The sequence below is a fragment of the Salvia hispanica genome, chromosome 1 (assembly GCF_023119035.1).
Source record: "Salvia hispanica cultivar TCC Black 2014 chromosome 1, UniMelb_Shisp_WGS_1.0, whole genome shotgun sequence".
Classification (NCBI taxonomy): domain Eukaryota; kingdom Viridiplantae; phylum Streptophyta; class Magnoliopsida; order Lamiales; family Lamiaceae; genus Salvia; species Salvia hispanica.
This window is the reverse complement of record NC_062965.1, coordinates 26173402-26184485: the sequence shown is the minus strand read 5'-3', so window position 1 is coordinate 26184485 and position 11084 is coordinate 26173402. Positions and strand designations below refer to the sequence as shown.

Here is an 11084-nt window from a genome sequence, read left to right as displayed (position 1 = left end):
GGGATGTGATAATGTAATTAATTGACTGATTTATTGATTGATGTCTTGATTGCCGACTGTATTAGAAACTTGGCACGACCTCCCGGAGAGCACGCGACGCCAAACCAACACGAGACGTGTAGAACCGACTACTCCGAGACGAGAGACAGGAACACTAATAGGAGGGCCAGACCTCTACTACCTGGTCGATGTACTACGCATAGTGTTTGTGAGGAGGTCTACTAAACTTACCACTCACTTTCTACTCTTCTACCTATAACATCCGCCGTATACATAGAAAATAAAGTAACCTTCTAACATATTTTAGAAGTGTTGGAAAATAGAATAACATTTATTGTGTAGTATAGTTCCTAGAAACATTTATGTCTAGAGTCCTATATATACTCATGTACAATGTATCAAACAAATCAATCCAATGAATTCAGTTATTCAATCCAATAGCAATCTCCATCTTCTCTTTACACTCTTCCAATGAAATGTCCCTCTTCTCTTTATACAATCTTCCAATGAAATAAAAGATACATATGCCGCCTACAATATCCATCTTCTCATCTTTCACTCACCATTCAAATCATCTGGAGGAGTGTTTGTGATACGCATCATGTAGCTGGTCCATCATCTCCAGACCGGGAGGATAATCACAAGGACAGAGAGCAGAGCCTCATCAGCCAAGATGTGCAGAGCACAACCAAACCGCAGCGCACGAGAGGCCCTCCAGCACGGTTCAAAGATTATGTCAGCCGTTAGTTCTGTAGTTAGTTATTTAGTCAGTTAATTAATGTAATAGTGTAGGGAGTCGAGCGATGTTATAAGCTCTATCTTGGGTTTTCTTTGTGGTTCTTTCCCGAGAGATAGGAGGTCGAACCGCCCCAGGGTCTTAGATATAAAAAGGAGAACTTGTCAACTACCTATTATGAATGATAAGTTTACTCCAAAATTGTTGTCTTCTTTATTTTACACAAAAAAGCGAATCCTCTGCTTGACGGAGTGGAACTCCGCACGCAGGTTGTACTCGCCGCTGAGCTCTCTCGCCATCGACCGAGTTGCTGATACGATTAACATTGTATCAGTTTGTCGTTGTTCTTTATCGATTTTTTTTCCCTTACCTTTTTCTTTTTCCTCCTCTTCTTCTATAAGGTTTCATGAGGGAACAAAAATATTGACATTGGAATGCGATGTCATGAAAAAATTACGTTAGTAAACAGTGTAACTCCAAATATGGAATTGCATTGCTCAAAAACCGATCGGCTACAACATTAATCATTTTTGTGTTGAAGTTTTGATTGAAAGAATATGATTTTCAAATGAGTATTTATAGAGATATGCTTTGTTTCTGCTGACTCTACGTATTTCTGTATTAATTAGGTAATATGAAAAGATGAGTCTCTTCGCTTCAACATATGACCTTTCTTATTTCTATGTTAATTAGCATTGATAGTATAATGAAGAATGTAGAATGAAAACAGTTTACTCCTCTATTGTTTCAATATTTATAATAATATTTGTAATAGCATTGATTGTAGAATGAAGATTGCAAAATTAAAACCGTTTGATTCCTTCTGGTGTTACATTTTTTAATGTTATTTTATTGCAATATTCATAATGGCATTTTTGTTATTTTCTCCAAAACTAATATGCATAATCTCCTCAAATGACTTAAAATTAAAAATCATTTTTGGAAATTTAGGCTCATTAACTTCAAACATTTGTGTGCTTGAAATCATCTTAATGTGGTATGCATGATCTGTAACGGGATTGTGAGGCCGATTTTGCCTCACGAGAAAATTGCATATACGGAAAGTACCTCTTCTCTAATTAGTGCACCAAATCTTGCGTGTAGAATTCGTGGAATAGTTGCTTGAATCCTTATGCCCTGAATACAAAAAAAAAGTCCATAGCAAATGATTTCATATAACTTGCAAAAACATAACTAAAAAGCACAAAACAACATACCATTCGATAGTGAAGCACACATTCTAAACTCACGATGTTGGTTTTGTCTCTAGGAGCAGCAACTTAATAGACATGGATACACCGGACTTTGATAATCGAATTAGTTTTCGTTAGTTGTAGATCATCGAGTAAGGTGTGGAATGGTTACATGATATCAACCTTGCTACTCGTGGGAAAATTTAATGTTTTTACATGGTGGATTGCATTTATAGTGCATATGAAACTGCGGAATGTGATTTTAAATTTGTAGCTGAAAGTCTAGGTTCTAATTCTAAGTTTAAATCAGTTATATAAATTATAATTTTTTTTAGTCTTGATTCAGAGTCTTTATTCTCCAATATTAATAAGATTCCAAGCGTTTTTTTTTTTAAATGGCCGACTAATCTAACGTAGCTAACTTATATAATAATGCCATTAAAGCCAATCAATTAATTATTGATTTGGAAACGCCATAATGTATATAAATATATTATTATAACTGTAAATATAATGAACTATGAGGCTCTGCTGTATGTGATTTGAAAATGATGATTTCGTAAAGCCATAAAATGTCATTCTAGCATCAAGAATTATTTTCATAAATATCCCCAAAACTTCCATTAATAATTCCATAAATACTCCCTAAATTTTCATTTTATATATGTATAGATAGATAGATTAGGTTCATGTATTGTTTAAATCGTTGATTGTATCAAAATTATATACACAAGTTTCTTAAATAAGTTAAAATATTATCAACACAGGATTGGATATTTAAGGAATCTTGTTGTCATTGATAATAGGTATGCATCAACATTTTTTTTAAAAACATGGATTTATGTTGAATTGTCAACCTAAAGTATTTAAAATTTCAATAGTACGTATTACACCTTTTGTAAAAAATAAAAAAAAACTTAGTTCCAAGTGTTAAAATTACTCCAAAAAATATAGTTTGTGACATGGGCTATGATGTCTAGGTTAGGGGTAAAGCATTCGAAGATAATGCTATGCATCAGACACTTTTGGTCGCGAGAACTTGGTTAGATCTATCTTTTGACGATTTTAAGATATATTGACATGTCGAAAACAATTATCCTTTTAAAATTATAAAGACATTACATATAAAATAAAATATTCTAATATTGCCATTATTATATTATTAAATTTCTCTTAGTCCAATTATAATTAATTCATTCATATTAATCTAAGTTAGCTCATGATCTTTTTTTGGGGAAAAAGAATAAATCTATTATAAGATGAAATCAAATCAATTATTGGATGATATTAGATTCGGATTCCCTAATAGATCTGGATTTGGTTTTCCTAATACTACTTATAAGAAAGAAATCCATTTAATTTCGTCTTTATATTATTCTCAATAATCTAGAGAAAGAAAATGGCGGCTTGCACCTATTGCGAAGCGCCCCCTCTTGCTTCGTGGCCTACCGAAGACCGAATCTGCGCAGCCTGCTCCAAAGCGGGGAAAGTTTTAATCTTGTTAGCCAACGAAATTAAAAATGATGAATCCACCAGCAATAATCAACCGTCTTCATCAGATTTTGTTAAGGTACCAATTTTGATTTTGAAAGTAATAATTTATAGTGATTTAAACAATTATAGTAGTAGTATATAATTGATGCGTGTAATACTAATAGGGATTCGTAAAGGCCTTGAAATTGATGGAGGACATGAATCGGGAGTTGAAGTTGAATCGGGAGGAGTTGCTAAATGAGAAGATAGCTTATTTTAGTGGCTTTGCTAACGCTTTCAAGGATAAAATCCATACTGATATTCTACTCACGCCCGGTGACAACGAGCCCCCGATACCCGTCCATCGAGCATTATTGGTATGTAATAAAACCCGACAAATAAAAAACATCTAGCCAACCATTTACACTAAATTCATTGCATCAAAAGAATATTCTCTATCTAATTATTTTTTCTATTTTGCTGAAAAACTCAAAATGGGATCGGTTTTGGAATACAATTAGAGCTATTTGCCTACTCCATTTTGGGTTTTAGAGTACCATTGGAGATGTCTTGATTCCTATTTTTTTGGGGGGACTTTAGATTACTTTTCTCTTAGATTATTTTGATGTCGTTACGCATTGATCACTTCCATGTTATTTTGATGTCACTACGCATTGATCTCTTAGATTATTTTGATGTCGTTACGCATTGATTACATCTACAGGCAACGAGATCGGCAATATTTCGAAACATGTTGGATTCAGACAAATGCAAAGCTCCGGCGAATCAAACGATAACGCTACCGGAGCTGAATCACGAGGAACTAGAAGCCCTACTCGAGTTCTTGTACAGTGGAAGCCTTCCAAAAGAGAAGATGAAGAAACACGTTGTCTCGTTAGCGATGGCTGCCGACAAATACGAGATCCCTTTCCTGCAGAAGTTTTGTGAAGAGGAGATGCTTGGATCATTGAATTCATCCAATGCTCTTGATACCTTGGAAATATCCCACACTTGCTCCAACCAAAACCTTAAAGAAAAAGTCTTAAGCTTCATTGTAAGAAACCTGGATGATATACTTTTCGCACCCATCTTTGATGCCTTCGCGCTCAAGAATCCTCATTTAGTTACACAGATCACAAGAGAATCCTTCACAGCTAGTAAAAAACGAAAGAGTGATGTTTTGGTTTGATCCACATTGAGGTAATCTCGTAGTTCGTATTGGGTGGAGATGATGGGCCGGTCGGTCTATAGATTTTTCCTTCCTTTTCTTTTGCATTATTTCTGCTCTCAGTTGAAGGGAAACAGCGCACCAAGGCGTTCGCAAGAGCCAACATAATTCTTCTTCTCCAAGGATACTTGTGTAAAGAATTTTGTCATCAACTTGATGAATTTATTTTGAGATACACTTACAAGGCTTTCATATTATTCCTTCTTCTGATATTAAATATCTCATACTCCCTCCGTTCCACGGTAGTTGAGTCATTTTGTCATTTCGGTAAGGGTTTAGAGTTTATAGTAAAAGTCAACACATTTCTTATCTCTTACTTTACTCTCTCTTAATTTATTTTTTCTTATCTCTCTACCTTTTTCACTTTTTACTTTATTCTTCCTTTATTTAACCCACTTAACACAATTTTTTTTAAATCCCGTGCCGAAAAGAAACGCCTTTACTACCGCGGAACGAAGGGAGTATTTGTTACTCCATCCGTCCCAATTTAATTGTCACTCTTGGAGTGGGCACGTGTTATAAGAAATGTAAAACAAAATTGGTTGAAAAAGTTACTGGAATGTGAGACCCACTTTTTTATACTATTAGTTTTATAATAAAATGTGAGTGAAGTAAGTTAGTGGAATGTGAGACCTACTTACCATTTGTGATAAAAATAAAGTGTGATAGTTAAGTTGGGACGAACCGAAATGGAAAAGATTGACAATTGAGTTGGGACGGAAGGAGTATTTAATATGTCCATCATTTACTTGTACTATTTTTTTAATAATGATGTAAAAAGTAGACTTTTGTTCATGGATAATGAAGTACTTATAAAGGATTGACGTACTTTTTAATTGTGAGATAGGAGTAGGCAAAATAAGCCCGGCCCAACTGGCTAACAGCGTTAAGGGCTAAATTGGGCCCATAAGTTATAGGCTCTGCGGAATTTTGGGCCCACATCCTAAAATGATCAATATCACATTGGGTTGGGCTGCCCCCAGCCCAATGCAAAAGTTCTGCCCAGCCCAAATAATTGAATCAAATGTGTATAAATGTATTCTTTTATTTTTTTTCCTCAACATTATAAATGTACTGAATTGATACAAATATAGAAAAGCATATCTACCTCACATATTCATGCATCTTCTGTTTTTCGAATAAAAATAAATGTGGAGCTGGCCTTCATTAACCTTATCGAACAAAACACGAATGCTTCTGTAATATTATATAATTAAATTCAATATTATTCCTCTCAATTAAAATAGACAAAAAGCTGGAAAACCGTAACTTCTTGTTGAAGGTATAGTACCACAACTATGCGCATAAAAGATGCTTGGAAAATTCCCACTTTCTTGGAGTTTTTAGGTTAATTAGCAATTATTCTTTCACGATTTTGTTACTGAAGCAGAGAATTATGTTAATTGTTTTAAATATACTATTGTTAACTAGTGAAACCGTATATTACTAGGGAGGAGAATTATGTTAATTGTTTTATATATAATATTGTTAACTAGTGAAACTGTATCTTACTAAGGAAAATTATGAGGGTTTTTTTTTGGCATGTTATGAGTTATGGGCAAAATAAATGTTTTGTTGTTGGGCTGTTTCAATTAATTGAGCCCATTATATATTTTTGGGTTTATAAGAAGCCCAAATTCTCTCAAATTCTCATTCTCATAACTAACGGCTGCGATTTGGGACGACTCTGCCGCCGACGACTCTAAGAATTCTGTTCATTAGATTTTTGATTGAATTAGTGACTAGTAATTTAATTCTGATTGAGTTAGGTTTATATGTTATTTTGAATCGCAAACATTATGATTGAATTAGGTTTATGTGTTATTTTGAATCGTTGATTGTATCAAAATCATATACTATAAGTTTCTTATGTAAGTTAAAAAATTACTCCCTCCGTCCCCGATTAAGAGTCACATTTTTCCATTTCTGTCCGTCCCTAATTAAAAGTCACACTTCATTTTTTCCATAAATAGTAAGTAGGTCTCACATTCCACAAACTTAATTCACTCATATTTTATTATAAAACCAATATAAAAAAATGGGTCTCACATTTCATTAACTTTTTCAAACTTAATTCACTCATATTTTATTATAAAACCAATATAAAAAAATGGATCTCATATTCCATTAACTTTTTCAACCAACTTTTATCGGGGACGGAGGAGTATTAACATAGGATTGGATATTTAAGGAATCTTTTTGGGGGGAAAACTGGAAAAGAATAAATCTATTATAAGATGAAATCAAATCTATTACAGGATGATGATAATAGATTCGGATTCCCTAATAGATCTCGATTTGTTTTTCATTTCTAACGCATAATACTACTTATAAGAAACAAATCCATTTAATTTCTTCTTTATATTCTTGTCATTAGTCTTCGTCGTTGTTGTGATCTCTGTAAAGTGTTTGTGATCATCTAGAGAAAGAAAATGACTTGCACCTATTGCAAAGCGCCCCAACTTGTGTTTAGGCCTCCACCAAGCTTTTAAGTGGCTTTGCTAACGCTTTGAAGGACCAAATGCATACTGATATTCTACTCATGCCCGGTGACAATGAGCCCCCGATACCCGCCCATCGAGCATTATTGGTATGTTACAAAAGCCGGCAAATAAATTTATGGTTCCTATTTTTAACTGATAAAGAACATTTAGCCAACTATTTACACTAAATTCATCGCATCAAAAAAATATTCTCTATCTAACTGATAAAGAACATCTGGCCATCTATTTACACCAAATACATCGCATCAAAAGAATATTCTCTTTCTAATTATTTTTTCTACTCATAAAATTTGAGCCTTAACTCTCCATTTTGGATTTTATAGTATCATTGGAGATGATCTTTGACTCATTGTTTTTTCGCGACTCTAGCTGAATTTTCTCTTATTTTCAATGAATTTGTCAATTTTTTGAGTTTTTGCCAAATTCTCCCAAAAAATTAGTATGCCAGTTTCGGTTCAGCTTGTTGGTACGTAAGAAATCCAATTTGTTTGGCCGGACAAATAAATTAATGTTTCAAACTGAACAGGTGGAATTGGAACTGGACCGTAAGAACTGGTATGCTTGTTCAGATTTAGCATGTGAAAGACTATTACCGTTTTTAGTTAAACAATGCATCGCTTCATCACTTGTTCATTACATCTGATTCTGTTTATGTTTGAGTAGTGTTATAGAGCCACTACCTCTTGCATAACTAGAGACCAAATTTCAAATACTAAATTAAAAAATAGAAGGTTAAAATTTAGTCGCATTTGAAACACGTAGCTCATTATAAGGGCATTTTACTTCAGAACACTTACTATGAATTATTTAAAATGAACTAGATACCTTTGGAATGAACCAAAACGCCCTAAAAATGACCTTCGTGTTTTCAAAGTCTCTAGTTATGCATTGATCACTACCCTCTTATATACCATATACATCTACAGGCAACAAGATCAGCAATATTTCGAAACATGCTGGATTCAGACGAATGCAAAGCTCCGGCAAATCAAACGATAACTCTACTGGAGCTGAAACACGAGGAACTAGAAGCCCTACTCGAGTTCTTGTACAGTTGAAGCCTTCCAAAAGAGAAGATAGAGAAACACGTTTGCTCGTTAGCGATAGCTGCAGACAAATACGAGATCCCTTACCTGCAGAAGTTTTGCGAAAATGAGATGCTTGGATCACTAAATCCATCCACCGCTCTTGATACCTTGGAAATATCCGACACTTGCTCCAACCAAAACCTCAGAAACAAAGTCCTAAGCTTCATTGTAGTAAACATGGAAGGTATACTTTTCACTCCCAGTTTTGATGCCTTTGCGCTCAAGAATCCTCATCTAGTTACAATCATCACAAGGGAATTCTTCTTGTATAATGAAAAACAGAAGAGTGGTGTTTTGGGTTGATCCACATTGAGGTGATGATTGGCCGTTGGGTCTTAGATTTTTACTTCCTTTTCTTTTGCATTATTTTTTCCACTCTTAGTTGAAGTGATACACTTACAAGGCTTTCATATTATTCCCTTTTCTAATATTAAATGTCTCTTATTGTCATTTAAAATATCCATCCATGTTTCATTTTACTTGTATACTTTTTTATTAGTGATGTTAAAAGGTAGATATGTACGTATATTATTTTTTTCATGGGCTAGGTTAAAATTAGACTTCTGTTCGAAGTACTCCCTCCGTCTGAAAATTTGTCACCAATTTCCTTTTTCCTCCGTCCCTAAAAATTTGTCGCTATTCACCTTTACCAGTTTTGGTAATGGACCCCGCATTCTACTAATTTATTATCACTCACATTTTATTTTAAAACTAATATATAAAAGTAGGATCCACACACCTTTAACTTTTTCAACTTACTTTCTATTACATTTCTTAAAATTCATGTCGTATCAGATGGTGACGAATTTTGGGGAACGGAGGGAGTATAAAGGATTAAGTTTTATAAGAACTTGTTCACCGTGCGCTTGTAATAAGTGTGAGATAAGAGAGGGCAAAATAAGCCCGGCAAAACTGGCTAGCGGGTTTAAGGGATTAGTTGGGCCCATAAATTTTAGTCTCGTGGAATTTTGGGCCTGGATCCTAAAATGATCAATAATAATATAAATGTCCGACATTTTTTCATTCAAATAAATGTATTCTTTTTATTTTTTCCTCAACATTATAAATGTACTTATTGATACAAAAATAGAAACGCATATCTACCTCATATATTCATGCATCTTCTGTTTTTCGAATAAAAATAAATGTGGAGCTGGCTTTCATTAACCTTATCGAACAAAACACGAATGCTTCTGTAATATTATATAATTAAATTCAATATTATTCCTCTCAATTAAAATAGACAAAAAGCTGGAAAACCGTAACTTCTTGTTGAAGGTATAGTACCACAACTATGCACATAAAAGATGCTTGGAAATTCCCACTTTCTTGGAGTTTTTAGGTTAATTAGCAATTATTCTTTCACGATTTTGTTAATGAAACAGAGAATTATGTTAATTGATCGTGACAATAATGTCAAGAATCCGACAAATTTTGACAGAGGTGGAAGCACTTCCCTCACCAAGACGATATGTATTACTATATTTAAATGCTTTAAATATTATTTTAAACTAGTGAAACCGTATCTTACTAGGAAAAATTATGAGGATTTTAATTCAGCATGTTATATGTTGGAAAAAAAATAAATAACTAGATGAATTCTCTCTCGAAATTGCTAGGGAATATCCATTAATTAATTAATAATTTGCATCAAAATTACAAGTGATCTTTGATCACTTGCATTTTCACATCCCACATTCACAAAGTTAACTTCCCAATCCACCCACAATAGATAAATCTGGTGAATTTTTTTTTTTTTGGCCACCAAATTGGAAATTATAGATATTTATAGATATATATGGACCATCATAATCAACTTAAACATATTTCTTCATTACCCAATGCTTTCACTCCAATTCTTGATGGTGTTTGTTATTGTTCGTTTCACCATCTGTGCATCCATGCTCTCCTCATCTTCCTCATTCTACACCAAAATTAAGTCATCAATATATACATATCATTTCAATATATTAAAACCCAAAAATAAAATTTTCTTACTTCTCCGCCAAGAGCTTGTAAATGGAAGCTGTCTGCACAGGAAACCCTAGCTTCAAGCACATTAAGCCCGAGCTCTTCGAACGTCGCGAGTATCAATACGAGCAGCCCCGGGCAGCTTCTTCCCGAATGCACTTTTACTAGGAAACCCTTTTCTAGGGTTTCAACAGAAACTCTCTGCAAATATATATAAATATTAATTATTACATTAATTAAAATATGTATTTAATATGTGTAGGAGGAAAAAATGTTACAGGGGTTGAACTCTCTGAGGTTGATATTTCTTCATTCAATATTTCCACTTTGTGTTTCAACTCTTTGATGTAGTTTGATGCATCAAGAACGATTGATGTATCATTCATCTGCCAAGATGGAAAACCCAAAGTCAATTACTATATCAAGAAATTGTTTACCTAAAATAGTGACTATTCATATCAATCAAGAATTTAAAGCTACTTGTTCATTTCCTCATATATCAAAAAATTAGAAAAATTTAGCTAAAAATTGATCTTATAATCTTGTGATGAGAAACACGGGAATTATAAGGCGGTGTGTGACAAATTTGATAACATAAATATAAGCATGATTGGATCAAATAAACACAATTAGGAGATGAGGAAAAAAATTGATCGAAAACACAATCACATAAAAGTGAGAAACACCTTTTTGTATAACCAATCAAAATGAAATGAAAAATGAGCAGAGAATTTACAGCATGAGAGTGAGTGATGGAACGGAGAATCTGCAGCTTATCGTGAAGAGCAGCATCTCTCTTGTGCTCTCGAGAAACCATTGCAGTTTTGTATATTTCTTCTTCTATTTTTTTCCTTTGGTATTTGGAAATTCCATTGCTTTGAGGCTTTAAAG

At 33.7% G+C, this 11084-nt stretch overlaps 2 protein-coding genes and 1 pseudogene across 2 annotated transcripts in view; 2 read left to right on the top strand and 1 right to left on the bottom strand.

Annotated features, from left to right (window-relative positions):
• LOC125192444 (BTB/POZ domain-containing protein At1g01640-like) overlaps positions 1-4591 on the top strand; it is a 6730-nt gene extending 2139 nt beyond the window's left edge. Inside the window, exons 3-4 of the mRNA XM_048090018.1 lie at positions 3588-3779; positions 4127-4591. Of these exons, the coding sequence (XP_047945975.1) occupies positions 3588-3779; positions 4127-4591 (657 nt within the window). The remainder of the gene's footprint in view (positions 1-3587; positions 3780-4126) is intronic.
• Positions 4592-7124: 2533 nt separating this feature from the next.
• LOC125203389 lies at positions 7125-8657 on the top strand (annotated as a pseudogene).
• Positions 8658-9821: 1164 nt separating this feature from the next.
• Positions 9822-11084, bottom strand: LOC125201924. The gene is made up of 4 exons (XM_048100221.1): positions 10930-11084; positions 10472-10579; positions 10221-10394; positions 9822-10146 (listed from the first exon to the last, which is right to left on the bottom strand). Exons 1-4 carry the CDS (start codon positions 11008-11010, stop codon positions 10057-10059), a joined length of 453 nt encoding a protein of 150 aa, XP_047956178.1. The 5' UTR covers positions 11011-11084; the 3' UTR covers positions 9822-10056.